This window comes from Quercus suber, unplaced genomic scaffold (genome assembly GCF_002906115.3).
Source record: "Quercus suber isolate HL8 unplaced genomic scaffold, Cork oak 2.0 scaffold_92, whole genome shotgun sequence".
In the NCBI taxonomy this organism is placed as follows: Eukaryota; Viridiplantae; Streptophyta; class Magnoliopsida; order Fagales; family Fagaceae; genus Quercus; species Quercus suber.
In genome coordinates this window covers 629,895-640,171 of record NW_027069557.1, presented here as the reverse complement: position 1 = coordinate 640,171, position 10,277 = coordinate 629,895, and the positions used below count along the sequence as shown (strand labels likewise).

Below are 10,277 nucleotides of genomic sequence, written 5' to 3'. Positions count from 1 at the left end.
AATGGCCAAATTTTAGTTTTAGCAACGGAGGCACTCATCCAAAATTTAACAGTAGATGACTGGGATATTTTCTTGAGAATGTCATAGGATTCTCCAAAATATTTGAAATTGATATTTCAGATCTAAGTGCTTGACTTGCTAAAGGTAGAGGTTGTAAGAAAAGGGATCATGTTACAGTGGAGCATCATTATCATTTTGATATATTTAATGCTACAATAGATGTTCAATTGCAAGAGCTTGACAATAGGTTTGGTGAATAACCGATAGAACTCTTAACACTTTGCTCAGCTTTGGGTCCAAAGGATGCTTACAAGTACTTTAATGTGGATGACATATGTCGTCTTGTTGAGAAATATTATTCTCTTGATTTTTTTGAGCGTGATAGGACTGGTTTGAAATTTCAATTGAAGCAATTTGAGCATGATGTGCAAAGTCATTCGAAGTTTCAAAATTTTTCATCTATAGCAGAATTATGTCGAAGGTTTGTAGAGACAGAAAAGTCACAAGTATATCCTCTTATTGATTGACTGATTCGCCTTGTTTTAACTCTTCCAATGTCCACAACAATTGGTGAGCGAGCCTTTTCAATTATGAAAATTGTTAAAACAAGACTGCACAACAAAATGGAGGACGAATTTCTCTCAGATAACTAGGCTATCTACATTGAAAGGGAAATTGCTGAGAACTTCACTACTGACTCAATACTTGATTACTAGATCTCTTAAAGAGCATAGGTTACAGTTTTGAAAAAAGATGTTTAACTTTTATGTTTTACGACTTTGCCCATTTTATAGTTGATTAAAGATAGTAAATCGTTTTGTCAATCTTGTCTCATGATTGTTCAATTTTAATTAAATACGTTTTTGTTTATAGCATATATTGAGTTATGAAGTATTACACATTACTATTTTACATTTCATACAAACAATATATATATATATATATATAGCCCCTCTATCGCTAACATAGTTATCATGGCCATACTAAAATTAGTGATTGAACTATCAAACCGATGAAACATACAAAATTTCTAGATTGGTATGAAAGAAATACTGGATTTTCAAAAAACCCAATTAAACCATAAAAAACTAGCATTTTTTTAATAGAAAAATACTGAATTTCATGGTTTTATTAGAATCATTCAGTTATTTATTTTTTTATTTTTTATTTTATATCAAGTTATTTTAATTAAATATCCACACTTTACTTCAATTTTTCTCTTTTATTAATGAGCTTTTAAGTCTTTTATTTTCTTTTTCTTTTTTTGATACAAGATAGAATTTCTACTCTAACTTAATCTAAATGTATATATATGTGAAACTCCCTCCTGAAGACTTAAACCTCAACCCTTGCCCCCCACACCCCACAAGCCTTTAAGTCTTTATTTCAAACTTGAAGTAAGTGGTCAAAAGTTGTGAAAAATAATGTGTTTAAATTCTATATTTGAATAAATGATCTGAACTATAGTTTTCTATTAATTTCAATCTTTGGTATATTTGCAATTTAATATTTAAATCAGGTACAATCAGAAATTATTTTGGTTGCTAACTTATTACCATTCATTTATAGTATTTTGGACGTATTAGAAAACTTATTGTTGACGGTCACTGCTCATTATTGTTCGCGTTACTATGTAGTATTATTCATTGATGTTCACTTTTACCGTTCACTTTATTATTACAATTTTTATTGTTTTTCATTTTTGTAAGTTTTTTTTTAAGAGAATTTCAACCTATGGTCAACAACAGCTAAAAAAAACAGCCTACTGTAGTCCTAAGTTCCCTTCCCTTGCAAATTAAACATATATGAATTCAAAATTTCAAACCCTTCCATTGTATCAGAACCCCTACAAATGATCCTCATAATATATCAAAGTATTTGAATAAAACAATAATATAGCTTTGAATTAATTTAAAAAAAAAAAATAGTTATCAATTCTAAAGAAATTAACAGAGGGAATCATTGGGAAGAAATATACATCACTAAAGTTAGAGCCACCTCTTCCAATTTGGGGAGGGGGGAGGTTTCCATCTTCATTCTTCAACATGAGAAGCTAAAGGTCTATTTGGATTGAGGAGGAGTAGAGTAGATTTAGTCTAAAATTAGCCTATTTTCAGCCAATTCTACTCTACTCTATTCCTCTCCACTCTTCCTTATTCTCCTCTCCATCCAAACAGGCCCTAAGTTTAATTACCTCACCAAACCGGCAATAATAAAAAAAATACAGGAATCATTAGTTCTAAAGAAACACAGGGAACCATTAACAAAAAAGATTTGACTAAAGTTCAGCCACCGATCTTCCAGGTTGGGGGGGAGACTTCTCATTTCTAAACAAACTTGTGAAGAAACATTATGGGCAGTGTTTATTCCATACATACATGCAACATGCTGTTTTTCCCGAACATTATTTCTTATATACATCCTCAAGATCCCGCCTGAGTATTAGTCAACGAGATTAAAAATTGAACAAAACCTTCCTTAACACGAAGCCAAGTTTAATTACCTCACCTCACCAAGGGAATCATTAATTAATTCTAAAGAAACATAGGAAACCATCAACAACAAAAAAGACAAAGAAAAAAGACATGACTAAAGTTAGACCACCTCTTCCAAGTTAAGGGGGCTTCCCATTTTTAAAAGACTTGTGAAGAAACCTTGTTTCTCATATCCTCAAAACCCTATCTAACTATTTAGTCTATATATGAGTATAGATATGAAACAAGACCTTCTTCAACAAGAAGCTTAGTTTAATTATTCCAATTACCATAACAGCAGTAGGTAGCTAGGTGCATTGTCTCAGCCCAAACTTTGGGCCGTTATTATGCGTCTCTTCTCTTCCTCAGAATGTCTATTAAGATGTTCTCGTATTATGACAATATGACCATACGAGAGAGATGGTCTGGGACCGCCTTCCTGTCTTATATTTTAATCTCCTTAAATGCAATGTCTGTCGCAGGAGAAGAAAAAAATGGTAGATCAGTAGGTGGAGTGTCCATACTTGTGAATGGTAAACCATCTAGTCAAACATTAATACAAGGCATTTAGGTCTTCTTTAGGACAAAATACTTTTTCCGCCAATCAGCTCCAAGTTTCCTCTCTTTTTTCTTTTTTTCTTTTTTTTTTTTTCCCTTCTTTTTTTGTTATAAATCTTGTTCTGTCTTTTTTTTAAAAAAATATCAATTTTTATAATTTCAAAAACTTTATTTAGTCCTAGGAAACAAAACATACATTGAGTGAGTTAAATTAGGATCACAATAAAAATTCATAACAATAACTAATATTTACATAGTACTTCACATTTGGGTCCATCATAATTTACAATTTAGAATTTGTATTTCAGTGGTTCTTTTATTTTTTTTATTTTTTGATAAATATAATAGATTTTCAAATAAATGCATCCATTCCATGATTATTATTACTTTACATTATCAGACCAAGACATTAATTGGTTTTATGATGTAGGTCGACTCTGAACCTTAAATCTCTTATTCAACGACAAATTTTTTTATCAATTGAGTTAACTAGAACTTATATTTTGAGTGATTCATTCCTGAGTAGTAAGAAAAATAAAGGAATATTGTTAAATGGTTTCGAATTGTTGTTGGTGAGGTTAGTTAAAAACATAAGTGGCTTATAAGAGAATATTGGCAACAGAAAGGAATAGAGAAAAGATCTCAAAATGTTAGGAGTCAACATGCAAACCAACTTCATGAATAAATGTGGCTCTATATCTACCACCAGTTAAAGTGCCTAACCCCAAAGCTCACGTGGATCACCAAATGGCCGTCCATTCAACCTACCTCATTCCCTCTTATATAAACTCTGCCTTTGCTCTTCTTGTCATATCGTCTCCAAAAACCAAAACACAAACAAACTATTTCAGAAAATTAATTAGTATCACAAGCATCACTTAGAGCTTAAAAAAGAAATTTTAGTCCGATCGAGTTCTTGGTTAACTCGGTCTTTGCTAGCTCTTTGAGAGAGACTAAGATCAAATTCAGGCTGTCACAAATGGCTTCGTCTTTGGATGCAATCCGTAAGGCTCAGAGAGCAGAAGGTCCAGCCACCATTTTAGCCATTGGCACAGCCACTCCCTCCAACTGTGTCTCTCAGGCTGACTATCCAGACTATTACTTCCGAATCACCAAGAGCGAGCACATGACCGAGTTGAAGGAGAAGTTCAAACGCATGTGTATGTATTCGCATCTATCATATGTAATATTAGTAATAGTAATTTAGTACGCACTAGTAATTTTTATGCATCCCACATGCATCCTAAATTATTGTGTAGCAAATATCAACTAAATTAATTTTGTTTTTTTTCATAATTTGATTGTTACAAGCGAGTAACTTAATACTTCATGCTTGTTAGTTATAAAATGCACCGTAGTGGTGCTATTTACTCTTACTAAATAAATCTCCACTCGAAATGGAGTTTATTAATTATTTCTTAGATTATATAAAATTTTAAATAATTTGATAGTTTTATACATTTATAGTCTAAAATCATGAAATAAATTCATTTAGAAAAAATCTTATATAGATCTGGCGTATAAAATTTATGTGAAACTGGCTGTAAGCCTACACGCAAGACGTATAAGATAACATCTTATTCATTTCAAATTTAGATGAATTATTTTTTGTTTTCATGTAAACTTCTAATTTTTCCAATCCATGCACCATTTGTACTAATTACAGGTGACAAATCGATGATAAAGAAGCGTTATATGCACTTGAATGAGGAGATTTTGACTGAAAACCCAAAGATGTGTGAGTACATGGCTCCATCACTTGACGCACGTCAAGATATAGTAGTAGTGGAGGTTCCAAAGTTGGGAAAAGAAGCAGCAACAAAGGCAATCAAAGAGTGGGGGCAACCCAAATCCAAGATCACCCACCTCGTCTTCTGTACAACCTCAGGTGTAGACATGCCCGGTGCAGATTATCAACTCACCAAGCTCCTTGGCCTTCGACCCTCAGTGAAGAGGCTCATGATGTATCAACAAGGTTGCTTTGCTGGTGGGACTGTGCTTCGTCTTGCTAAGGATTTGGCTGAGAACAACAGGGGTGCTCGTGTTCTTGTGGTTTGCTCTGAGATCACAGCAGTTACTTTTCGTGGACCTTCTGATTCCCACTTGGACTCATTGGTGGGTCAAGCACTTTTTGGCGATGGTGCAGCTGCTGTCATTATTGGGGCTGACCCCGATACTAAAATTGAGCGTCCACTGTTTCAACTTGTGTCAGCTGCACAGACAATTCTACCAGATTCTGATGGTGCAATCGATGGGCATTTACGTGAAGTGGGTCTCACTTTTCACTTGCTAAAAGATGTACCTGGGATTATATCAAAGAACATAGAGAAAAGCTTGGTTGAAGCTTTTACTCCAATTGGTATAAGTGATTGGAACTCTCTGTTCTGGATTGCACACCCAGGCGGTCCTGCCATTCTTGACCAGGTTGAGATCAAGCTAGGACTCAAAGAAGAGAAACTTAGATCGACCCGTCACGTTCTGAGTGAGTATGGGAACATGTCTAGTGCATGTGTGTTGTTTATATTAGATGAAATGAGGAAGAGCTCCGCTGAAAATGGAAAAGCCACCACAGGTGAAGGGTTGGATTGGGGTGTTTTGTTTGGATTTGGACCTGGTTTGACTGTCGAGACAGTTGTGTTACACAGTGTCCCCGTGGACATCAGTCACTGATGATCGATGATGAATATCTCTGTGTGCTCGTGATGAGTGAAATTGAAATTATCTCGATTGGGTTACAGGCAAAAAAATATGAGCATTTTCCAATAAAGAGACCGTTAAGTTGATTGGTGCTCCTTAGTAATAATATCCTTCTACTACATTATTGTTTGTAATTTGCATTAATTGTTTAGCATTTAAAAAAATACAGATGGCCTCGTGACCGGGTTGGTTGGTTCACGTTCTTGCAACAACTAATCAACTACCTTTCAATTCTTGTTTTTATTTTATTTTTAATTTTCCTCTCCTTTTCTTTTCTTTTTTGGGTTTATTGTATAATCAATTTACTACTCTAAAAATCAGATCTACCCTTGAATCCATTTCTTCTTACGAATCTCAATATTTGTTGTATGTTTTTACTTTTGTTTACGTGGAGAAGGTTCTTCCACATTTGGTCATTCGCTTGGCATTTAATTAGTTGAAAAATAAAAATAATAAATCATGACCATATTTTTCTTGAATATAATGTATTAAATTACACTTTTTGCTTCCTAAAGTTTGGGGTTGTTTTTATTTTGGTTCTTGATGTTGGATTTTTTTTTTTTTTTTTTTTTTGGTCCATTAAGTTTTATCTTGTTTTCAAAATTATCATTATGTCCATTAAATTGAATAACTAAATTATAGTTGAAATTATATTATTTGATTTAATTAAATAAAATGATTTTTTAATGAACTTCTACAAATTTAGATTCATCAATCTTGTAATGTTAAAAATTATATATAATTTTACTTCAAAATGAATTATTTATATTATCATAAAAGTTGACTATCAAATTGAAAAAATAATAATACTAGTGATTTTAGCAACAAACAACTTGAATATTGCTTTGTCTGAGCTGCCAATTCCTATGGTGGAAGCTTTATGATTTTAGACTACTATTACTCACCTTCCATTTTAATTTAAAAAATAACAATGTCATGCTTAACATATATTTTAAACAAGATAGGTTCAAGTTACACTTGATGTAACTTCAAGAGAGTTATACATTTTTTGAACCATTGATTACTGTGGGGGGGAAAAAGGCACAGTCTAACATAGTGGGCCTAGAGCCCCATGTGAGGATTACTGTGCGTCCGAAGAGAAAGAGATGGTAAGGGCAAGGCCCACCTAGAAGAAGGATCCCCGGAAAGAAGGATGGTGTCCATCCAAGGAGACCGCCTTCCATCCGAGGAGATTTTATTCCTCGGACGCGAATAGTACTAATTGATCAAGCGTGTGGAAGGTCCGAAGGATTTTCCTAGCAAGCCCATCGATCAAGATAAACTCTGGGTATATTTGGAGAAGATAAGAACGAGGAAATATCTAAAGGAAAAGCTGCTACCACCGCATTTAAGGCTCTGCAGCAACTTCTCTGGCCGCATTTATGTGGAAAAGACCCCTGAACAGTGTAACCTCACCTACCGCCACTCACACAGAGCTAAAGGAGATGCTTGACATGACATATACTCAAGTGGACTTACGGATGAGGTACAAGTGGACGATAGAGATGAGGAGAAGGGAGGTTATATAAAGGAAAGAAGCTCCTGAGGAAAGGGGGGGAAGAAAAAAAAGAAGAGAGAAGGAAAGAGGAAGAGCTTTATTGTAACCCTAAAATCTGTATTCACCACATAATCAATAATATAGCTCTTCGGACACCCATTCTTTATGTGTAAATTCATGTTGGTTTATGCTTGAGGGTTGTAATTAGTTATTGTCGATCCCATAATCAACCTAGCTGTTTCACCCATACTCTACAAATTCATTGTTTTGGGCTTGAGCCACAAATCCTAACCCTACAATTGGCGCCGTCTGTGGGGAGAGCTTGAGTGTAAAGGAAAGCAGCAGCAGTTGGTCATGGCCGAATCAGGGCAACAACCGGCAGAATCTGGGGCGTCCCAACATATAGACCATTTTCTCAATTTGGAGTGGAGACAAGATCGTGAAGGCAGTGTGCACACTACACACACCGAGCGAACTCAACCTCGTGGCGGAAGTCATGTGTCTCATGCAAAGAAGAATAGCATGCATGTAGAGATTGAAAGGTTAAGAAGGAAATTACGCCATGCAAAAAGAAAACATACTGCCTCGCATTCTGATGAAGACTCGGGTGACAAACAAGACATCACTTATGAACAAAGGTCTCGAACTCCAATCAGTGAATCTTTTTCATATGAAGATGAACACCCTCGCAAGAAGCAACCTTAAAGGCCATCACATGGAGGGGTGGGAAATGATACCATGAGTAAGGCGTTGAATCAAATCTCTAGGTCACCTTTCACGCACAGGATTGAAGGAGCAAAACTTCATCGGCGCTTTAACCAGCCAACCTTCACTATTTACAACGGTAAAACGAACCCTGTGGAACATGTGAGCCATTTTAACTAAAGGATGGTTGTTTACTCCAGAGATGAAACTCTGATGTGCAAGGTATTCCCTTCTAGTCTTGGACCCGTGGCAATGAGGTGGTTCGACAACCTGAAAGCAGACGCCATCAATTCCTACCAAGAGCTCACTCAAGCTTTTGGTTCATGTTTTGTTACATACTGAAGGGTGGCCAGGCCCTTGTCTTCTCTGCTATCCTTGAGCATGCGTGAAGGTGAGTCCCTTAAGGCGTATTTGGATAGATATTGGGAGATGTTTAATGATATGGAGGGCAACTTCGATGCAGTGGCCCTAGACACGTTTAAGCTGGGTCTCCCCACTAATCATGGTTTAAGGACATCCTTGTGTGGCAAGCCTGTCACCAACATGCGTCAACTTATGGACCGTATTGAAAAACATAAAAGGGTTGAAGAAGATCAGCAGCAAGGGAAGGGTAAGGATAAGGTTATCCCCCAGGACAGGAAGGACTTCAGGTCGGATCGTTACAACAACAATAAGCCGCGAAGAGATTTCACTGGGCAATCGGGGTCAACAAATGCTCAAGCAGTTAATACAATGTTCAAGGAGCCAGTTCATCAAGTTCTGGAAAAGATCAAGAATGAATCATTCTTTAGGTGGCCGAGTAAAATGGTAGGGAACCCTGAGAGACGCAATCACAATCTCTATTGTCAATACCACTAAGACCATGGGCATGCCACTGAAAACTGCAGAAGTTTGTGGGATCATTTGGACCAGTTGGTCCGTGAAGGCAGGTTGAGGCACCTTTTGCACCACTCCAGTGGCCGAGGAGGTCAAGTGAATTTTGAGTCCGAGAAGAGAGATTCTACAAAACCTCCATTAGGTATTATTAACGTCATTTTCGCAGCGCCAGGAAGAACAGGGTCTTGGCCGTCCAAAGTTATGTCAGTCGCTCGGCTACCAGCAAGGGATATTAGTCGAGATCCGAGGAGCTCTAGACAAGCTGCCCCGCCCATCTTAGGCTTTTTGGACGAGGATAAAGTTGGAACCATTCAACCTCACGACGACGCTTTGGTAATCACCCTCAGAATTGAGGGATATGATGTGAAGAGGGTGATGGTGGATCAGGGTAGCGCGGTGGAGATTATATATCCTGACCTTTACAAGGGGCTGAACCTTAAACTTGATGACTTGACTCCATACTATTCTCCCCTGGTTAGTTTCGAGGGAAGGGTGGTCACCCCGAAAGGACAGATACGGCTGCTCGTACAGACTGGCTCAGAAGTAGTGGAAGTGGATTTCATTGTTGTAGATGTTTATTCCCCTTATACGGCAATTGTTGCCAGACCTTGGTTACACACGCTAGAGGCTATTTCCTCCACTCTGCATCAAAAAGTTAAATATCCATCCGAAGGGCGCGTTTGTGAAATCCGCGGAGATCAATCCTCGGCTAGGCAATGTTTGGTGGCTGCCATACGGTACGAGCCTGAGACTGAATCCTCAGTCAGGGCGGAGGGAGACTTATAGCAGTTAAGAGGTCGGTTGTCACCTGTCGAAGATCCTGATGAAGGCGCTAAATGCAAGGACTTAGTGCAAGTTTTAATTGGGGGCAATCCTGAAAGATACTTTCAAATCGGGTCTCGGATACCTCAACCAGAAAAGGACGAGCTAATTGATTTCCTTAAAAGAAATATTGACGTATTCGCCTGGAGTACTTACGAAGCCCCAAGGGTGGATCCGGAGTTCATTTGCCATCATTTGAGGGTCAACCCACTGATTGTACCCAAGAAGCAGCCTCCTCGGCGGCTATCCAAAGAGCATGCGAATGCAGTCAAAGAAGAAGTGATGAAGCTCAAACAGGCTGGGGCTATTAAAGAAGTTTTTTATCTCGAATGGTTGGCAAATACTGTGGTGGTAAAGAGAAGAGCGAAAAGTGGCGAGTTTGTGTGGACTTCACGGACTTGAATAAGGCTTGTCCTAAGGATCCTTTCCCTATGCCCAAAATTGATCAATTAGTAGATGCTACTGTCGGCCATCCTCGGATGAATTTCTTTGATGCTTTCCAAGGTTACCATCAAATACCGTTAGCCCCAGATGACCAAGAGAAAACTGCTTTTGTTACCCCCATTGGTAATTACCATTATAAAGTGATGCCATTTGGTCTGAAAAATGCAGGTTCTACTTATCAACGGACGATGACCAAGATGTTT

General features: G+C 37.3%; 3 protein-coding genes across 3 annotated transcripts; all 3 read left to right on the top strand.

Moving 5' to 3' along the window:
• Positions 1-3,832: 3,832 nt before the first annotated feature.
• Positions 3,833-5,972, top strand: LOC111996007 (chalcone synthase). Its single transcript, XM_024027977.2, has 2 exons — positions 3,833-4,192; positions 4,699-5,972. The coding sequence occupies exons 1-2, from the start codon at positions 4,012-4,014 to the stop codon at positions 5,700-5,702; spliced, it is 1,185 nt and encodes a 394-aa protein (XP_023883745.1). The 5' UTR covers positions 3,833-4,011; the 3' UTR covers positions 5,703-5,972.
• A 2,341-nt stretch (positions 5,973-8,313) lies between these two features.
• Positions 8,314-8,790, top strand: LOC136067941 (uncharacterized). Its single transcript, XM_065774421.1, has one exon. It carries the CDS (start codon positions 8,314-8,316, stop codon positions 8,788-8,790), a length of 477 nt encoding a protein of 158 aa, XP_065630493.1.
• A 219-nt stretch (positions 8,791-9,009) lies between these two features.
• On the top strand, positions 9,010-9,594 carry LOC136067940 (uncharacterized). Its single transcript, XM_065774420.1, has one exon. It carries the CDS (start codon positions 9,010-9,012, stop codon positions 9,592-9,594), a length of 585 nt encoding a protein of 194 aa, XP_065630492.1.
• The last annotated feature ends 683 nt before the right edge of the window (positions 9,595-10,277 follow it).

Bases quoted from the DNA above. Each gene is read 5' to 3' on its own strand.
- LOC136067941 (XM_065774421.1), top strand. From the start codon at position 8,314: ATGCGTGAAGGTGAGTCCCTTAAGGCGTATTTGGATAGATATTGGGAG.
- LOC111996007 (XM_024027977.2), top strand. From the start codon at position 4,012: ATGGCTTCGTCTTTGGATGCAATCCGTAAGGCTCAGAGAGCAGAAGGT. The intron at 4,193-4,698 runs GTATGTATTCGC...TACTAATTACAG, and splicing joins GGAGAAGTTCAAACGCATGT to GTGACAAATCGATGATAAAG.
- LOC136067940 (XM_065774420.1), top strand. From the start codon at position 9,010: ATGTCAGTCGCTCGGCTACCAGCAAGGGATATTAGTCGAGATCCGAGG.